At 44.0% G+C, this 20,727-nt stretch overlaps 1 protein-coding gene across 4 annotated transcripts in view; it reads left to right on the forward strand.

Annotated features, from left to right (window-relative positions):
* Positions 1-11,023: 11,023 nt before the first annotated feature.
* Crim1 (cysteine rich transmembrane BMP regulator 1) overlaps positions 11,024-20,727 on the forward strand; it is a 182,602-nt gene continuing 172,898 nt past the window's right edge. For 2 of the 4 annotated variants that reach the window (XM_070025357.1, XM_070025359.1), the window contains exon 1: positions 11,024-12,005. In XM_070025357.1, the coding sequence (XP_069881458.1) occupies positions 11,675-12,005 (331 nt within the window). In that variant the 5' untranslated portion in view covers positions 11,024-11,674. The remainder of the gene's footprint in view (positions 12,006-20,727) is intronic. The other 2 variants (XM_070025358.1, XM_070025360.1) reach the window with 1 other exon arrangement.

The raw sequence follows: 20,727 nt of genomic DNA on the forward strand, positions 1-20,727 counted from the left end.
TGGTGGTTTATTGGAGATAGGAGTCTCACGGTCTCTCCTGCCCGGGCTGGCTTTGAACCGCGATCCTCAGATCTCAGCCTCCTGAGTAGCTAGGATTACAGGCGTGAGCCACCAGCGCCCGGCTTCCATTAAACTTTTTAAGTGGCTAGGTTTCCTTCAAGATCCAATCAACTGTATTTATGAGACACTTTTTCAGACCTCCTTCAATTTTTTGGAATTAATTTTTATAAACTTCTCATATACTATGTTGAAATTATTGATTTATCAGTTGCTTGTTCTATGCAGGGGTGCCTTCAGGCACAAGGAAAGTGACCTTTATGTTTGCAATCAGAGGAGCAATTAAGACAGTAGCATTCAAACTCTGGCTTCAAAGTCTCAATCCTCCCTATTGGAACTCACACATTCAAAGTGAGAGGACAGGAAGGGAAAGTGCCAATATCAGGAGAAGCACAAACTGCTAGGGAGCAGACTGACTGGACTGGAAAGATGAAGTTCAAGCCTAAATTCCACAATCACACATTAGACCCTATAATATCAAGCTTTTAATGTAGCAAACACTCAGTAAATATCTTGTTCACTTTTTAAAAAAATCTCCATCACCAAAAAAATTCCCATCATTGCCTGGTACCAGTGTCTCATGTCTGTAATCCTAGCTGCTTGGGAAACTGAGATCTGAAGATCACAATTCAAAGCCAGCCCACTCAGATAAATCCAAGACGCTCTTATCTTCAATTAAAAAAAAAAAGCAGACCATGTAAGTATGGTTCAAGTGGTAGAGTGTCAGGCTTAAGTGAAAAAGATAAGCAAGAACACAAAGCCTTGAGTTCAAGCCCCAGAATCAGAACAAAGAAAAGATGCTTATTGAAAAAAGGCTTATTGAATATCTATATACTCAGAATCTTATAGCTGTTAATTTCCTAAGTGACTGATAGGTAAAAATGAATCTCAGATAGATTGAAGCTATTCAAGCTCACACAGACATTGACAAAAACAGTCAGAATTTGACCTTAGGTCAATCTGATGCCCAAGATCATGTTCTTTCCATTAGAACATTATATGTCTCATAGCTCTTCATCATTGAGGACATTCATTTAGCCAACTGTTTGTCAAATTAAAAAAAAAAAAGAATAGTTCCCCTCTTCAGACACCTGGATTGGCATTGATGATTAGTTACTCTCCTTGGCAAAGCCTAAATGGGAAACATGACTTGATCTTTGGCAATAATCAGCTCATGATGGAAAGATTCTTGGAATCTGTTTCCTACATTGTCTCTCTATACACTTCCATGCTAATGAGCTCAGTATTCCACTTGTTCTTGCCAATCTCAGGCTACGAGTCATTCATACAGTCATAGTACATTGGCAACTAGCTTTTGGTTAATAATCTTGATCTATTTTATAAATTTCAGTTTGGGCCTGAAAAAGCTGTGCAGTACAATAAATATAACTCTGTAAGATTATTAAGACAAATTAATCTATCCAGGATATTTAATGATAAAGATTATGAGACTATTTTGGAACCCAGCATCATCATATTAAAATATTTTTAAGGTATGAGCCTCTGGTGCCCAGCTAAGAATTGTTACTTTCAGTAATATAATGCCATTCTGTATCCTCAACAAATTTGTCTGCTCTGAAACAAAAAACGCAAAGATAAACAAATAAACAAATGAAATATTTTAGCTTCAAATGATCAATAAAAGGAGGTACTATTTATCATTCATAATGAATCTGCAGATACTGGTTCAATGAAATGTAAGACTGGTAAGAAGAGGGTCAAAGAGGGAAGTCATATGTTAGTATTTACAAAGGAGGTTCAAAGAGGAAATAACAGACTCAAGAACTTGGGAGAGAAAAAAAAAAGAGGGTTTGAAGGGTCATGCTCTCCTTTGAATACCTAGGGTCATTTTCCCCATAATGAAGTCATGGAAGAGGCCGTCTGATAATGTGGAGACTTAGGGAATAAAACTTACTGCATATCATGAAACAGCCATCCTCACTCTTAAGTGGAAATATTTCATATTACTTATTATAATCTTCACTAATCAGCACCAATAAACTGCTGAAGTTTTCTTAGAATATTATAATACTGAAAATCCTTTAGTGGTGAGGATTGATAACCTAAGCAATCTTAGATTATTGTTATAACATAGCACAACCAAATCTAACTTAAGCAGTGGATGTTAAAACTGTATTTTGTCTGAGCACATACAACAACAGAAAAAGACAAAGCCTAAATAAACAGTTAATGTATTTCTATTTAAGCTAAAATATTATGTTAGGATAGGTTGAATACTGTATGTAACAAGACCCAAATAACAGTCATTTATCTTAGTAAGGATTTATTTCTTACTCCAATTAGGATCCATCAAGATTCAATGATTCAATGAGGTTGTATGTATGTGAATTTCCTATCAGAAAACTAGTCATGAATCTTCATTCAATGGCACAGCAGTTGTGAGATAGAGAAAATAGGAATAGAACACTATTCTAAGGAGCATTATCAAACCAAAATTTCTCAAAGTGAGTGGTATCTACGAAGGCAGTGATTGCTTGGAAAAGCCACGTTTGTTCCATGAATACTACTAATGCCTACATTTTTTGTTTTCTAACTCTACATATTTTCTCTAGGACATGTTTTGATTCTTTCAATATTGTCAATATGACACATCTCTCTTTGAAGATGAATTTGTTAGCAATTATAAGAAGTAACTCAGTGCCATCTGATGAATAAAGAAGATCACACACTTGTGTTATATCAATAGGTTATGACAATAAGCCTCCATACCTATGACAATAAGCCTCATATGTAAGGCTTATTTCATCAAGGAAAGATACCAAGAATTGTAAGGATGGCTGAAGACTGGAACTTGATCACATTTCCTAACATAGATGCCATATAGATTTGAGGAAGAATGGCAATTTGGATCTATGAAGATTCTAATGTTGAGATTATGCAATAGAAAAGGAGATGAGCGAAGTCAGAAGTAGATGGCATTGTTGCAAAGGGAAATTTCTCCTCCTTTTTGTAATACATGGCTAGCTCCTCTCAATTTTCTTACACTTGCTTTTTCTCTTCCATTTATTGTTTTATTGTAATTCATTCATTCATTCACTCATTCATTTACATAGGGTTTTGCTATGTAGCTCATCCTGGGCTCAAACCTGTGCTCCTTCTTGCCTTATGAAAGCTAGAAATACAAACACAGGCCAGGTAACCTGACTTGTACTCTTGCTTTTTACTAGCATGAAGAATTACAAAAGAATTGTAAGCCTCTGTCTCTCCAAATAGCCTCATCTTGAGGAGGGGGGCTGTCTCAATAAGTCATTCAGTTTTTAATAGTTCAGCTTTAGAAAAGCATCCCTTCTTAGCACAAAAATCTAATTGAGTATATATACTTTCTCTTTAAAAACACAACACATAATTTTCCAGATTAAGGTTAGAATGTATTTCAAAGCAGGTGTTAACTTCTGACTCACAATTTCACTTTAGAAATTTACCAACTAAAATAATTGGTCAAATATTTGAAAGTTCAGTGGAAACACATCACAGCTTTATGACACTGAACATGTAAAACAAAATCCCCAAAAATATGTTGGTATGGCATCAGTTAAACATAATGTGGTATATGCATCCATTGAGGTATTCAGCAGAAAAGTATGTACTTATTAATTCAAAAGGTTGATTATAATTCATGAAGCCAATCATGAACTACTTTCATAATGGTGAAAAAGCAATTCTAAAGGATGATGTATATCTCATTTTGTATTTTATACTTTATAGGGGAAAATAGGTCTTTAAAGATGTCTAATGAGGGTTATTAGTGGTTATATCTCAGTGGTCAAATTACAGGGGTGATATGTCCCTCCCTCCCTCCTTTTCTCCTTCCCTCCCTCCCTCCCTCTCTCCCTTCCTTCCTTCCTTCCTTTGTCATTTGGATGTGTGTTCTTATATTTTCCCAATAATCACATACAATACCTCTAAGAGCACACATTAGTAAGTATTATTGCATAGTATGGATTCTGGAACTATACTCCTTAAGTTTAAATTCTAATCTTTCCTCTTTTTCCTTTTTTTTTATTTGGTTTTATTGTTTGTTTGGTTTGGTTTTTGGTTGGTCATGGGGCTTGAACTAGGACCTGGACACTGTCACTGAGCTTTTTTGTTCAAGGCTAGAGCCCTACCACTTTGAGCCCAGCACCACTTCTAGTTTTCTGGTGGTTAATTGGAGATAAAAGTCTCATGGACAGACCTGCCAGGGGGTTGGCTTCGAATCATGATCTTCAGATCTCAGCCTCCTGAGAGGTATGAGCCACTGACAAGCTGCCTCTAATCCTTCCTCTTAAAGAGGTGTGACATTGAGTATATTATTTAACCTCTCTGTGCTTCAACACCCCCACCCCATGAAATGCAGGTTAATTCAAATACCCACTTCATTTGTTTACAGGGAGGATTAAGTGGAGATAATAACTACAGTAACTAGCAAATATTAACCTAAACAAACACCATATATCAATGTTTGTTATTCAGTAATTGGAAAAATAATCTATTCCCATTTTGGAAAAAATATTAATCACTATTTTAACTTTTATATGCAAGCAACCAAATAAACTAAAATATTGTTATAAATGTTAGCGATTTTACATAAGTATCAGTTTTTTTTTAAAAAAAGCAATAGTAAAAAGAAAGCAACTCACCATTTCCCAATCTGCTATAAAGGACACAGGCTCCTAAGGTGGAACAGGACTGGGTTCAAAACTTTACATTCATATAACAGACTTCTATGCTTCAGATTCCTCAATTGTGAAATGAAAACAACATAAGACCTGGGAAATAATATGACACTTTGAACTGACAGAGGCATTCTCTAGATTAATTAAAATAACCCATATGATGAGTTTAGTATGGTGACTTCTATAAATGTTAGCTTTCTATTCATTATTTTTATCATAATTCATTAGTGCCCTTTAAAATAATTCTGAGATTCAAACAAGAATCAGAAACTAGAAACGCAAATCAAAACAACATTGAAATACCACCTCACCCCAGTTAGAATGGCTATAATCAAGAACTCTAATAACAACAGATACTGGAGGGGATGTGGACAGAAGGGAACCCTACTGCATTGTTGGTAGGAGTGTAAACTTGTTCAACCACTTTCAAAAGTAGTATGGAGGTTCCTCAAAGACTCCACATAAAACTCCTCTATAACCTAGCAATCCCACTTTTGAGCATTTACCCGAATGATCACAAACAAGACCATACTAAAGTACCAGCACAACTATGTTTATTGCAGCATTATTTACCATAGCTAAGATATGGAACCAACCCAGATGCCTCTCAGTAGATAAATGGATCAAGAAAATGTGGTATATATACACAATGGAATTCTATGCCTCCATCAGAAAGAATGACATTGCCCCATTTGTTAGGAAATGGAAAGACTTGGAAAAAATTATATTAAGTGAAGTAAGCCAGGCCCAAGGAAACATAGGTCTCATGGTTTTCCTTATTTGCAATAACTAGTATATGTCTGAGACAAGTAGAAACAGTCAGATAAGTTGATGTTAGGTGAAATGAACCCCAAGGTAAGGACTCAAATGTTTTTTTTCCTTTCTTGCTATTGTTTCTAACATATTTATAAGATGATTTCTTTGTTGCTTTGTATGTTCCTCCCCCATGGTATAACTCCTGCTTTCACTGTATTTGATGTTGGTATAATTTGTGGAGGGGAAGGAAAAAACAAATTGTTTAAATAGGGATACAGGTGGACCCATTGCAACAATGAGAAGTCGAAAACTGAACTTTACAACTTTGTTGGTGCAGGGGTAGGGAGTGGAGATGGGAAGGGATGGGAAGGGGAAACAAAGGAGGAGGCAACAATGCTTGATAAGAAATGTACTCATTACCTTGCTCATGTAATTGTATCCCCTCTGTACAATATTTTCACAATAAAAAAAATCAGCAACTATCACAAAGGCTAAAGTCGCAAGACTTGGCAGACTACTAATGTAGAGCCAACAGAAAATCCTAGGAAGAAAAAAAAATAAAAAGCAAGTACCTGATCAGGCAAATGTCAAATAGCAATGGGTGCTGAAATAACAAATAGCACCGATTCTTGTGCAAGCACAAGTGTGAGGAGACATTTCAGAGCAGGACTTAAAAAATGATAGGAGAACAGATGTTATCCATACATTACCTGTAAGGTTTGGATTCTTGTCTCCAGTTTACAGAGGGGATAAATAATTGTTTAAACATGGGGGTGGGGAGATGACCTTAAAGTTGAAGCTTATGGAGAACCTGTGTAATGTGCATAGGTCTTGCTAGTGTCTTCGGAGTAGCTTCCGGAGACTAGCAGAATGAGGACAAGAACTCCCTTAGTATGTCTGAGGTGCTAGGTACAATAACATACATAGCCCAAGAACAAGCCCAGAGACCAAGATGAGATGGTTGACCTTTCTACCACAGGTCTGCCTACTTCACTGAAGTAGCTTGAGTCTTTTAATAAGAACCTCCAGCTCTGGGGACAAGAAAGATAAAGGAAGAGTTTGCAAGGGGCCAGATTTGTTATTCTGCTTTCTTCATACATACATACACACACATATGTATATTATATATTATATATATATAATATGCAATGTTTTGTGTGATTTTTTCTCTTATACAATTCTGATTACATATGTATCCAACTCAGAAGGCAACTTACACATTTTTCTTTTCGCTTCAGGAAAACACAACTCACATACACACCCCAGAGAACAGGATTCCAGTGGGGAGGATGGGTTAAACATTGTGTCAGGGAAGAAACCTTTAATATTGGCCTTTGGTGCTGTCATTTTCACTTTATGCTAGGGCTCCAACTGGGTGCTTTGATTTTCAGATATTTTCAACAATTAGTTCATCGCCTCCCATCCAACCTGCCCAGTGACCAATAGAGGGCAGAATGCCTCTTTCTCTAGATCTCTATCAGGAAGATATTCTAACTTCCTGTCCTATGTTTTTCCTCCAGTTTGGAAGACACCCTCCTGTCCCAACCATCCTTATCAATGGTCACTTTAGGGGGTTAGAAAAAAATATTCAAATGACCTTTTTGTCTGTAACTCTTTCCTCTCCCCCCTCTGCAACTCATTCATGCAGGCAGGCAGTCTTCTAAATCCTGTGCCCTCCAATGAGCTGACATTTAATGGGGTTCAGAGCTACTTAAAGAACTATTTATAAAACAAATGATAAATGTGACAAGCAGAGGTATTTTCAAAATTTTGTAGAACAGATAAGGGATTAAGTTCAAGCGGTCTTCCCGGAGAGAAGCATGAAATCCTATTCCTTGTATGGCTCTAATATTCCTTGTATGGCTCTATATTCCTTGTATGGCTCTTATATTCTTATATTCGCACATGCCTTTCTGGGGTCATGTAATTTTTCCCAATCTTTGTTATTGCTGTTGGGGGGTGGGTAGGGTTTCTGGGAATTGAACTCAGAGCCTCAAGCTTGTCTATCACTTGAGCTAGGCCTTAAGCCCTTTTTGCTTTTAGTTTTCAGATAAGATCTTGGGCTTTAACCCAGGGCTGGCCTCAGACTGTGGGCCTTCTTCCTCTGCCTTCTGAGAGGCAGGAATAGGCCACCCTGCCTGGCTCTTGGTCCACTTCTTAGACAAATTCATTCTGTAGTTACCCAGACACTATAAATTGAGTATCTAAAGATATACAACAAGCAATGATGAACAAATAAATAATAAATCTGTGCCAGGTAGAGAGAATTATGGATAGAAAAAAGCAGATTCAGGTGGATTGGGTGCTTTGAAGTAGTGCTAGGTATTTTTATGTGTAAGATCAAGAAAAACCTATTAGGTGATATCTGAGCATAGACTTAAAGAAAGTAAGAGAATGTATGATGTGGTTTAATCAGTGGAGTGGGGCTTCAGGCAGGGAGAAGAGCAAGTGTGGAATGAGAATTAAATGTGCCTACTGGCCCAGTTTACTTCCTTGTATTAGGCTAGGTTCACCCTATGCCTTTTTGTACCCTTAGTCTGGTCTCAGAAGATGAGGGAATGTTTGAGCTGGAGCCTAACATCACTGTCTCAGCTTCTGATACCTTATAGTCTCTGTCGGAGCCCAGAGAAAAAAAGTTTAACCTCCTAGCTCACACACAGGTTTCTTATTTGCCACTAGTTACTAGCTTCAAGAAATCTTGTTTGTTTCTATGACTATTCCTTTTATGGCAAACAACAACAAAACACACCTAACTTGATTCTGCTGAGTGGCTATATCCATTTTAGTCTGAAAATCTTTCTACTTCCTCGTAAGTGTGACTTGAATTCCTGTGAGAAGCAAGCCTTGTATCTACCACTCTCCGGGTGCTCTGTCTTTAGAATCCTGGGAATGATTGTTGGTGACCTCCATATTGTCCCTTGCCCATGCTCAAATTGGCAGTGCTCTTTAATCATTCACATACTGCCTTTAAACATGAAAATCACATATAAGAAAGGCAAAACTTGGGCATTGATTATTCCTCCTTTAAAAAAAATTTACAGTGGCCTTTTTAATTTTTGTTTTAATTCCATCACTTATCCTTGGCTTTCCTGAGCCCTATAATGTTATTGGCTACATTTTAATAGTTCCTTTATACTTATATTTGAACAGAAATGTAATTTCCTCTGCAAAAGTGGAAAAGGCCTTCTAACACAGGGCAATGATGACAGCTTGTTGGCAGATTGCATGGTAAAGTGGTGGAGCCTTGTTGGGTTACAAGAAACCATCTTTTTTTTTTTCAGGGAAAAATATTCGTGGTTTTTTTTTTAATTGTGAGAATACTGTACAGAGGAGTTACAATTACATGGGCAAGATAACGAGTACATTTCTTATCAAGCATTATTGCCTCCTCTTTGTTTCCCCTTCCCATACTCCCCCTACATCCCCCCACCCGATCCTCCCCGCCCCCCACCAAAGTTGTAAAGTTCACTTTTCAACATAATGTCTTCTACATCTCATTGTTGCAATGGGTCCACCTGTATCCCTAGTTAAACGATTTGTTTTTGCCCTTCCCCTCCACAAATCATACCAATATCAAACACAGTGAAAGCAGGAGGAAACCATCATATTTAACACTGTCGTCTGTTTTATTATTTACCTTTACTATTAGAAAACCTACCATGTTTTAAATGATTCTACCAACTGATATTAGAGAACCATAGGTTGTGAGGTCTTTTGGAAGTCATCTGATCTGACCTTTCAAGCCATTGCAGAAACTATCTCCATCCTGTAAGCTAGTCCTTCCAGGAACCCTTTGAGCCCATTACAGATGGAGTACTCACTCCCCCTGTTCAATACTGAACAGCTTTCCTTCTATCCTCTAATAATCAATGATAACGATAATTAATAGCCTCTCTTTCCTCAGGACAACAACATACGACGGGAAGTATGTTTATAGTTTTCTGATGCCAATGATGGGGTAATATTCCACGGGTAACTGTGCCTTTTGGGTTGAAGATTAGCATGGTTACTCCAAAATATTCACCATAAATACAAATGTGTTCCACAAACAGATTTCAAAGGTATCTTTGTTTCCACTCTCCTTACACTCCTGCCATTAACTTCTGGTTCATTAGTCATAACTTTCAGGATCCACTTGGTTGCTGCCTTCCTGCATGGAGACAGAGGTGAGAGGGTGGACAGACAATTCCACTTCACCACTGCAGAAGGATCCGACTCCTCGCCCCCCTCCCCTGACCCATATGGATCCAAGTCACTTTCTGTCAGTTCATTAACTTTACTCATCCTCCTGTGAGTGGGGGCCCTGCTATTCTAACCATCCTTGGTTCTCCTCACCTGGTCACTGGGAGAACCTCTGTTGAAAGCCACAAATGAAAACAATCTCCACAGGAAGCATTTGGCTTTCTTCACCTCCATTCATCATTTACCACGATCTTCCTGATTACTACATTCGCATTAAAATTTTTTGTTTAAAGAGAGGGAACCCCACCGGTTTGCCTTGAGCTTGGACGCCAAAACGGCTGTCAGAGAACACCAATGCACCAAATCCCCGGGTCTGGCTTCCCCAGGCGAACTGTGTCGGGCCTGCCCGGCTCCGGGGAGGAGGGCTCAGCAGCGTTACTTTCCCCAGGCGCCCCCTCCTACAAGACAGCACCCCGCCCTGGCACAGAGAGCAGAGCGACAGGACGCACTGCTAAAATCCGACGGTGCCACGGCCCCCCCCCCGTCCTCCTCTCCCCTTACCCCACCCGCCCCCCGCGGAATATTTACCTAGACCATTTAAAGCACTTAATTAATTCTCCAGCAGCCTCGCTGGAGACGTCTCGAGCTCCCCGAGACTCCATTACATAATATCTTTTGCAAAGTCTATTCCCGGCTCGAGTTGGAAGATGGATTCTCATTCCACTTTGCGAAGGTTCCATGCCTGCGCTCCCCCGGCCTGGGGAAGGGGGCGAAGCGGGGTGGGTGGGGAGGGGGTGGCGGTTTCTATTCAGCGGGTGCCCCAGCTCTTAGGCTGCAGCCAGCGCCCCTGTCCTGGGAGCTTCAAGGAGAAGCTGGGGGGGGGGGGTCCCCGTCAGTCTTGGAATTCAATACTCCCCCCCCGCCCTCTTTTTTTTTCCAGGAGGTGCAGCAGTCTCGCCCTCGGCGTTCCTAGGCTGGGGGGGGGGGGACACGCGGGACGCCGCGACTCGGGGTACTCCCGGTGCGCCCCGGGAGCCGGTCCGCAGCGCGCCCCGCGGTGCCGGCCCCCCCCAGCAGCCCAGGCCGGCTCGGTGCGCCCGGCTCGGAGGAGAGGAGCGGGAGAAGGGGGGCAGCTAGAGGAGGAGGAGGAGGCGTGGAGGGAGGGAGGGAGGGAGGGAGAGCTGGGCGGGGAGGGGGAGGGGCGGGGAGGGGGCCGGCCGGGCCGGGTCCGGGAGGGAGGGGTGCAGCCAATGAGCAGCTTGCGGCGCGGGGGGGCGGGGGGGAGGCGAGGTCTGAGGGAGGAGGGAGGAGGGGAGGGCGCAGCCCGAGCGGCGGCGGCTCCAGCCATAAACAAGCGCCCGGAGGAGCCGCGCAGGAGTGAGGCGAGCCGGGCGCGCGGAGCGGAGCGGAGCGGACGCCGCCGACCTTCTGCCGCTGCGCCACCGCGCCCACTCGGCGGCTTCGGAGGCGGGGACCGGCCCGGAGGGAAGCTGTGGTGCTGCCGCCGCCACCGCGAGGCCGGCCGACCGACCGACCGACCGACCGACCGACCCGGACGGGGGAGGAGGAGGAGGAGGAGAGGCGCCGCCTGCCCCGGCCGGAGCTAGCGCAGCCATCGCCGCCGCCGCCGCCGCCAGAAGTTTGGGTTGAACCGGAGCTGCCGGGAGGAAACTTTTCCCCCCTCTTTCTCTCTCTCTCTCGTCCCTCTCTCTTTCTCTCTCCCTCTCTCTCGTTTCCCCCTCCCTCCCGGGAGGAGGAGGAGGAGGAGAAGGAAGAGGAGGGGGAGCCACCGCTGCCGCTGGCGCCAACGCTAGTGGGCTCGGGTCGGCGCGGCCCGCAGGAGGGGCGGGGGCCTCGCCCCGCGAGGGGAGGCGCGCCCCGGGGGCCCCGAGGGGGGCGGCGAGGACCGCCGGCTGCGGGCGCCCCGCGCAGGGGACGGCGCCCGCCCCGCTCCCGGCCCGGCTGCGAGGAGGAGGCGGCGGCGGCGGCGGCCGCGCAGGAGGATGTACTTGGTGGCGGGGGGCAGGGGGCTGGCCGGCTGCGGGCACCTCCTGGTCTCGCTGCTGGGGCTGCTGCTGCTGCTGGCGCGCTCCGGCACCCGGGCGCTGGTCTGCCTGCCTTGCGACGAGTCCAAGTGCGAGGAGCCTCGGAGCTGTCCGGGGAGCATCGTGCAGGGCGTCTGCGGCTGCTGCTACATGTGCGCCCGCCAGAGGAACGAGAGCTGCGGCGGCGCCTACGGGCTCCACGGAGCCTGTGACCGGGGGCTGCGCTGTGTCATCCGCCCCCCGCTCAATGGCGACTCCATCACCGAGTACGAAGTGGGCGTCTGCGAAGGTACGGCCGCCCGCTGCGGGCCACCTCACAGCCCTCCTTCCCCCCCCCCCCCGTCCTCCTCCTCCTCCCCGCGCCCTCACCCCACGCCATCCCTCCTACCTGGCGCCCGCGCCGCCCCCTCGGCGCTGGCTGCGCCCAACAAAGTTTGGCTGAGACTTCTCCCCCACCCACCCGAGGAGAGCAGGGCTCGGCGGGGAGGACGCTGGGGCGGATGGGCGCCGCCCTCCCCCACCCCAGATGGTGCCCGTCCGCCGGGTACCCCTGCGGGGTGGTGCCCTCCCTCCGCCTAGTACCCCTTGTGGGATGGTACTCCCCCAGTACCCCTCCGGGATGTTGCCCGCTCCCCCCCTCCCTTAGTCCCCCTGCATCCTGGCTCCCGGTCCTCCCCGACGCCCAGCTGCGTCGGACGAGGTTGGTTGCCATGGGTGGGCGGGTGAGCGGTTGGGTCCCTGGACCCGCACTCGTGTGAAGGTTCCGGCTTCCGCTGGGGTGGCCCGCCCTCGCCCCCCGAAGTAGGGGTGCCGTGGATGGAGGGCACTGCAGAGGCGCGGGTCCCTCCCCGCCCTCTCCTCCGCTCCCCTCCCCTCCCCGCATAGCGCAGTGTGGCACCGGGCGCCGGCCGTGCCCCGGGCCGCCCAGCCAGCGCTTTGGAGACGCGTCTCCAGCCCGCACTCCCCGTGTGTGCCCCCGATGATCCCCCCACACCCCCCCCCCCCGGCCTGCGCTCTTCCTCCACCTCCTCCCTCCTCCGTCGCACGTAAATCAGTCTCAGCTCCGGAATCTGTCAGGCCGGGGCGAAGTTACGTCGGGTGGTTACTCATTTATTTGCCTATTGAAAGCGGTCAAAGGCTTTTCTGGGCTGAAAGGGAAGGGGGTGGGGCTGGGGGTTGCACCTGGGAGTGCGAAGTTGTGGCTGACTCTGGGAGCGACGGCCGCCGCGTGTGAAGAGCCGGTCCCCGCGTGTCTCCAGGCGTGTGGCCCGCGCCGCCTTTTGCGTGTGTTTGACAGCGGGGGTGGGGGCGGTTCTGCCGGCTTCTTCCCCGCAACGACGATCGTGCGGGGAGGAGATCCCCGACTGGGGAAGCCCTGAGGATGCACCTGAGCCTTCCTCCCTTCCCGCCTGCCTCCACCCCGCCCTCCCCATCCTGCCCGGGGTGGTGGTGCTAGGTGTGGCTTGGGGTCCCGCGAGAGGCTAGGGATTGTTTTTATTTGACTATTAGGCAGGACTCATTGAGCGCCCCTTACAAGTCCCCCCCCAACCCCGGGCTCATATGGGGCCAAGGATTGGGTTCTCAGAGGGCCTGCTAGGGAGTGGTGAAGAGGGACAGGTGTCCTTTGCACCTCTCTACCCACAGTCAGCACCTAGGAGACTGGGAGGGGTTTATTCTGAAGCATCCTTTCTGTGTGTGAGTGTGTGTGTGTGTGTGTGTGTGAGTGTGTGTGTGTGTGTGTGTGTGTGTGTGTGTGTGTGTGTGTGTGTGTGTAGGGATACGGAAAAGAAGGTAGCAACCCTGAGGATAAAAATGCTTCTATTTAAAGGCTCCAGTGGTGTGATACTCTTTAAATACAACTCGTATTTATTTTTACCTTGCAGTTAGGGTTTGGACTGTGTTGGAAGGCTGAGGAGACCTTCCTGGCTTGGCGGCTAGTGGGCAGTAATGAGTGGAGGAAACTGTTCTGGGAAGGGAGGGAGGGCCCTTCACGGCTGCGCCCCTACATCCTGTGGACCTCGGTTAGGAGACCCAAGCAGCCTCTCACCCGGTATGAAGTCTCATTCTCTGACAACGGGCTTGTTTCTCCGATCAGGACAAATGGCCATCACACCGACTCTGACACAGTTTTATGTGTTCGACTTTGGGAGTTGTGAATGACTTAGACTAAAGCGTCTTTGAACTTTACCACTTCGGAGCATAACTTGATCCAACCTCCCATAAATCTGCAAAGAACAACCAGCAGGAGACGAGGTTAAATGCAGTGGAGTCTGCTGTGCTCTGAGAAGGTCTCTTGGAGGCTCTAGAGAGTCTAAGCCTTGTTTGTTTCCTCTTTGTGTGTTTCTGGTGAAGGAACTGCTCAGGGAACATTTACAGTAATCAAGTGTTTTGGCAGCAACATTGCATGTCACAGTATGGAGTTATTTTGGCAGTTTGTTGGTGAGCCTTTCATTCCTCTGGAATGCTGGGATCCCTCATGGCTTCCTTTCTTCTGGTAACACCCGTGCACTTGGTGTCAGCTTTGAAAATGTTTGGATAGTATTTCTTGACATGATCATACTTCAATTAATGTTCTCTAGAGATGCTTTTTCATTTTGCAGGCCTGTTTTCAGAAACCAAAAGAGCGTTCTCAAGGCACTTAAATAAATTTTTTTTCTAAGAATTCTAAAAGCAGCAGTCAGGTTGCATTCTAAATCCATGAACAAGGACAGTGCTTTCTGGCATGGTATTTAATGGTTAGATTTAGACAGATATTTTCAACTGTGTGTCTAAAATTACAAATAATTTCATATTATTAAACGATTTATGGAAAGTATATGATTAGTAGGTAACCCATTTTCTTTTCTAAGATTTAAAGGAGTCTTTAGATATCACTAATTATCTAGAAGGTGCTGACTTTCCCCCCCCCCCTTTTTTTTCCTGCTACTCTGCAAGAAAGTTCTTAATGGCCAACATTTCTGGGTTCCCATTTTTATTCAGAAACTTATTTGTGATTATCAGAACTAACATGAGTAGGAATTGGCATATTCATGTAAAACTCTTGTGCTGCAATTTTTGCACTAAAATGACCCCTACTGGTTATGTCTGTTAATGAAAAGTCTTGAAACTTTATGGAATTGGCTATCCTGAAAACACATTGCATGCTATAGAAATATTATCATGACTCATCTACCTGCTTTCAATGATGAGATTTAAACACAAATTATGTTGTTCTGTTTGCCAACTTGAAGCAATTTTTTTACTCCCACACTAGCTTTGTGTGTGGATCAAGTCATGTTTTCACTAGCAGCTCACAAAATGAGTTAGATAAATCAGGGTTCAAAACAGACTCCTTTCACCACTGGCCCACTGTTTTAGGTTGCTCAGATATAGAGACCCATGTTGGGCTCTGAGTGGATGAACAATCCTGTCCAGAGAAAGAACCCCAAAGGAGGAAAAATGGCTGAAAGCTAAAGTGAGGAGTTGTATCCTGTGAATCATGTGAGATGTATGCTTCAATTTCTTCACAGCATAATTTAGATTGCTATTAAGTAATTCTGACTATGTTTGAAAACTCTGGAATGGAGCCAGGTACCTAAAGTTCCCTCTGTTCTCTCAGTTTTAAAAGGGGGCCTTTTGCCCCTGGGAGGGTACAGTTCCCTCCTGTCTCCATTCGTCTTGCAAGTTTTCCTGTTGCCCTCTGCAGAACCCTAACTTGCTTGACCCAGGCTGTCTACCTCCAGACGAGGCAGAAAAGAATCACCTTGAGGCCAAAGAAACAAGTTTGGCTTCTAACCCCAGGGGAAGAAGTCTGGATGGGAGATCTCTTTGGGGGATTAGAGGTTTAGAAAACTAATGAAGTGGAGATTGTCTAGAAAGAATGTTTTGATTGGAGAGGGAGAACTGTATTTTGAACTAAAGGAATGAAGTCCAGTTTTTGAGGATTAGTATTTTATGCTTCCGAAAAGGGTGGGGACAAGGTGACTAAATTTGACAGCCTTTTGTCTCTGGGTAGGAGAAGGGCAAGATAATGGCTTGAATTTGACAGTTTGTAAGAACCAAGTGATTAGGAGTCAGTGGACCCTCTTGTGTCCACTCTGAGAACCTTGTTATACTATACCTACTCTTGGTAGGTTAGTACCAACTCCTCGCTCCTGACTCCCCCCAAGTGAATTTTTACTGTGTGGCTTCAGTCTTCATGGAACTTAATTTTCCATGTTGTTGTTGTTTATTTGTTTAAACCACTGCCATTTAAAAGCTTCTCTTTTAGAAAACAATCTTTCTCTTTCCCCTCCGCTATTTTAGATTTTTCTTCTCGTTTTTCACAGGGCAGCGAAGAGAACTCAGTATGTATAGTAGCCACTACTATGTGCAGCAAGGAATAATATTTTGTCTTTTTAAACTGTGGCTATGAGCTTAGAGTTTCTTTTCTTATCCCCAGAGGACAAGGTGGTGGCTGCTAGGAAGACAATGTGTAGATCTAAGCTGAGGCCCCTTGAGACTGGCTCCAGGAGGCTACCCTGTGTGGGACCCTGCACATTAGTAGCTTTTGCACAGGCCACATCTGCAACCTACTGTCCGTGTTCTCTTGGAATTAACATTTCATGAATTTTAGTTTTTGTACAGTAAAGGAGAGGAAGAGCAAAGTTACTACGTATAGTGGAGTTTGAAAAGTTTAACAGCCCATGTCTGTAGACTTTTGGTTTTTTGACTAATGGGTTTTTCTTCTCCATCTCAAAAGTCTTTAGGTAGAGTGAATTCTACCAGAGAGAAGGCAAGCACAGGGTGTATAAAATTATGGGTATGGGAAGAGAAACTAATCCAAGTAAACAAGGAAGTAATTAGTTTCTCCCCAATGTAAATATTGACAAAACATGGGGAGACTAGCTATTCACTGCACATGTATCAATGACAGGACTCTGTGACCTTCGCCTGACTGTCAGGCTTATAGAATCTCATTGTTATTAAGGAGTCCTGTCACATAAAACACTTAGCAAAGGACAATGAATTGCACACTTTGTAGCAGAAAGGCAAAATAGCAAGCCTGGAGTGATTTGCTGCCATTAACATGGTTATTGGTGAGCAGAAAACCAGAATATGTTGTTAGTACAATTTAAGCTGTAAGGTTAATTTTATAGGAAAAGTGAAAAAAATCCTAAAACTGAGCATTTTATCCATTTGTGGGAGGTGGTTTTAGTGAATTAGTGCAGGTTTCTGTGGGCAGGGGCGGGGGGGGGGGGGGGGGGGGCGGGGCAGATTGAGGCAGAAAGATACAGAATCTTAGGCTAGCCTGAGCTACCTACCCAATACATACCCATATAGCCTGGGCTGTACAGTGAGATTCTATTTCCAAAACCCAAGCAAATTAAAAAAAAAAAAAAGGGGGCCATGAATAGATAACTGAGTGGATGAAAGACAAATGGAAGAAAGGAAAAAAAATCTGAATTCATCTTAGCGAACATACCACTCTTTGAAGAATAATACAAAACACATTCTAGACATTAATTGTAAAATTCCTAAAAATTGTAGACGTGCTCAGCATCTTCCAGGCAATGGTGCTGGCAGGAGAGGTAACGGTGCAGCCCTAGGATGTAAATACAGTACATTGAAAGGTGAAGGTGAGCAGTGAGTGGAAGGTAAGGGTCCTTGGTGAAACAGGTCCTCTAACACTGTGTTCCACATGGCACACTTCATGTTAGAATTTTGATGGAGACAGGTCAGTAAAGCTTATTTAATTATCTGAAGAAGACATGGTAGGCTAGCCAAGTAGGCATGAATAACACATTGAAAGCCTGCCGTCTTCAAGATCTAATTCTCCAAAGTTTACATTTGCAAAGATCTGACTTTATAAAAATTAATCACTGGTTCATTGATTTCTCCTTTCCCTCCACCCCCCCCCCCCACTCTATACAAGACCTTCTGCTGGGGTTTGGGGCAGCTGGGATCCTGGGAAATCTAACAGGGATATCCTCTATTTTATGCATTTCTTGAATCAAGACAAACAGTAAGACCAGAAAAATTAGACATAATCCTGTAAGTTCAAGCAAAAGTGATTTTTGTGAACCTGTGTATGATTAATTAGCAGTGAAACATGTACATAAAATCTGTTCTAAGAATTGCAGGATCTGAGGAGATCACTTCAGGTTCTGGTGGGCAAGTGGAAGCCGAGAATTTGAGTTTGAATGAGGCTTAAAAGTATGAGTAGGAGCTCTAGTTAGGTGGGGAAAGGAGCCTACCCATTCTTAGAGCCTGTGCAGCACCTTGCAGACTGTTTCTTAACATCTAAGGATGAGGCTGCATTCTTTACATGATTCACAGTGGCAACTTTCTTTTTAAGAGTGTTTCTCTCTTTGTTCTAGCTTGTTCCTGTAGGCATATGAGTGGGAAGTGAACTGGGCGGTGAACTTGATGAGCACTTCTCTCCTCTTACTCTGCCACTTGGCTTGGCCAGTACCTGGTCACTTCTCCAAACACCTCTCTGCCCCTTAATAGTAGGGACAGAGGAGTATTTGACAGTACCTATTCTTTGAAGAAAAGCCCTCAACGTTAACACTGATATTTCAAGTGTTTATTCTGAGCCCAACTGGAGATTAAGATTTAAAAACATTACAAAATGACCCTGTTTTTTGCTAGTTGCAAAGTGAACAGATTTTAGTTCCTTACCTCTCTCCTCCAACTCCAGTTAATTCCCCAAGTGAAATACCTATCCTTGGTAGAAAAGTACAATGGAAGTTAGTCTTTGAGGTAGAATCTGCACTTTTGTGTATGTCGTTTTCTTGTTCATAGGTTAATGGTAGGGTAGGAACTGTATTGGTGGGGAGAACTAGGAAGGATTGGCTTATGGACAAGGCTTTCCGTCTACTAATCAGAATAAGTAAAACAGTTTGATGTAGGCTCATTCCCTTGCTCTACTTTACTCCAGACTTCCTGAGTTCTTGATTCAGTAGTGAGAAGTTTGAGTTTTTACAAGGAGGTGAATTGTTCAAGATTCTTCCCATTCAACCATAATCCAATACCACAAATGCATGAAGATAAACTTTAAGGCCTCTGAAATTGTTACCTCTTTTCCTTAACAACCCTGTTTGTTATCTTGTCTAAATAGCTACCGCAAAATTTCTGTGTTTGAGGTAAAAATGTGGGCTCTGAAATGTTTTGTTATGGGGTAGGAATTGTAAATTTAACCACTTTCATTTTCATTTGGGGAGGAAGGAGGCCTAATCGCACTGTAATCAGTAATATCCAGTTTCCTTCCCATTGTATTCTGGAAGATTTTGCGGCTAACTCTTGGAGCGTTCGCTTTGGTGGTCTCCACAGGGTTGTGCCTTCCCTGAGCTAAGGAAATGGCTTACCCTGGCACAGCTCCACCTCCTTCCCAGGCCCACCTGCTACCAAACCAAGGTCTAACCGGTCTGTTTCTTTATAGCTTAACCATTTATTCTCCTCCTATCTCAAGCTTGTTTACCTATTGAACCACGGATTCTTCTTATGCTGACAAAAAAGTTTATTGAGAGTGTCAGCTGTGTGTCTCGTCTCTGCTATCAAGTAGTGACACCACTTGTGTAAAAGTGTGCAGTCATGAGGAGTTTTGCTACTTAAAGTGTGGTCCTGTGCCAACAGCACTGGCAAAGTGTCACCTGGAGTTTATGGGACATGCAGAATCACCAGCTTTAGCACAGGGCCTGCCTGTTCCCAGCCTGCTTTTTGTTTGTTTGTTTTCTTTAACCCAGGATAGCAACAAGTTAAGACCTGGGGTCTCTTTTCCCCCTACTTGTTTCTCCTATTTCTCCTGTTCAGAATGTTCAAGGAAAAAGAAATTAGGCCTTGGGGCTAGACAAACTGTATGTTCCAATCTCAGCCCTGTTATTCTTTTTAACTGTGAAACTAAAATTGCTTAGTTTTTGTGGACTTCTTTTTCTCATGTGAAAATGTATGTCAGCTTTCTAGCAAGTACTATTGTGATGATTAGAGATGATGCATATGTTTATGTATGTTTGCATAGATAATGTGTAAATGTAAGATTATTGTATAATTTAGTTGCTAGTACTGTGTTTGGTACCAAAGAGGCTTTTTCATACTCCCATTTCCATTCTTTCTCATTATCTTTGTTGGCTTTCCCTATATAGAGATTTAGAAATATCCTTTGTGGACATACATAGTTCCCTCCTCCACACTTCAGCAGGATGGGTAATTCTAGCCTCAGATGTTTGTCCCAGAGAAAAGAACTCTGGTACCAGCCATTCCTGGTTTGACCTAAGAGCAGTTGTAGTTAATTCCCAGCCCCCTTGCAGTTACTACAGAACCTGAACATTGCTTGATTTTGTGGCTCTGGCTCTTTCTTTTGAAAGAGCTATGCCAAAATTATACATATTTTTAAAAGGTAACATCTAATGCTTGATGGGATATGATTTTCTGACAGTGAGGGCCAGAGAATATCTGGGGTGGTCTTCCTCCCCCTGGGCGTTTGGTCTTTTCACAAAGGAGTATTGTATGTTTTCTATGTATTTGCTTTGTGTGGTCAGTGGAAAGTGGTACAGCTCAGGGGGGAAGCTGAAAAGGAAGATTGCCCAGAATTAAAATATCTTCTAGTTTCTTCAGTTCTTAGTGTAGGTGTGGTCTCACCATACTGCTTATTCTTAACTGTGACTCCTTCCTTTACTATACTTGGAGACTAGTATCATTTTTATCCAGTTAATGTTGGCTAAGACTTCGTGAGAAAGAACTTGAAGATAAACTCCTTAGAATCAATGGGTTCAAGCTGATTTTTTCTTCTCAAAAGGCAAACCTTATTTTCTTTCTTTTAATAGAAACTGGATTTTTTAGAAACACTCCTTCAGTACTTGTCATTGTAGTAAGCTCTGTCTTTCTGTTAATAATATTGGTGTTCAAACTAGTAACCTATGAGCAAAATGGGAAAACCTACAAAAATAGTTCCAGGATTTCTTTAATGTATATGTTAATCAAACCCACGTATAACAGACCTATTTGAATTATCCTAAGTGTATTTGTCTGAGGAATAGCTAAGAAAAAAAAGG

Source organism: Dipodomys merriami, unplaced genomic scaffold (genome assembly GCF_024711535.1).
Source record: "Dipodomys merriami isolate MVZ:Mamm:240054 unplaced genomic scaffold, mDipMer1.0.p SCAF_17, whole genome shotgun sequence".
In the NCBI taxonomy this organism is placed as follows: Eukaryota; Metazoa; Chordata; class Mammalia; order Rodentia; family Heteromyidae; genus Dipodomys; species Dipodomys merriami.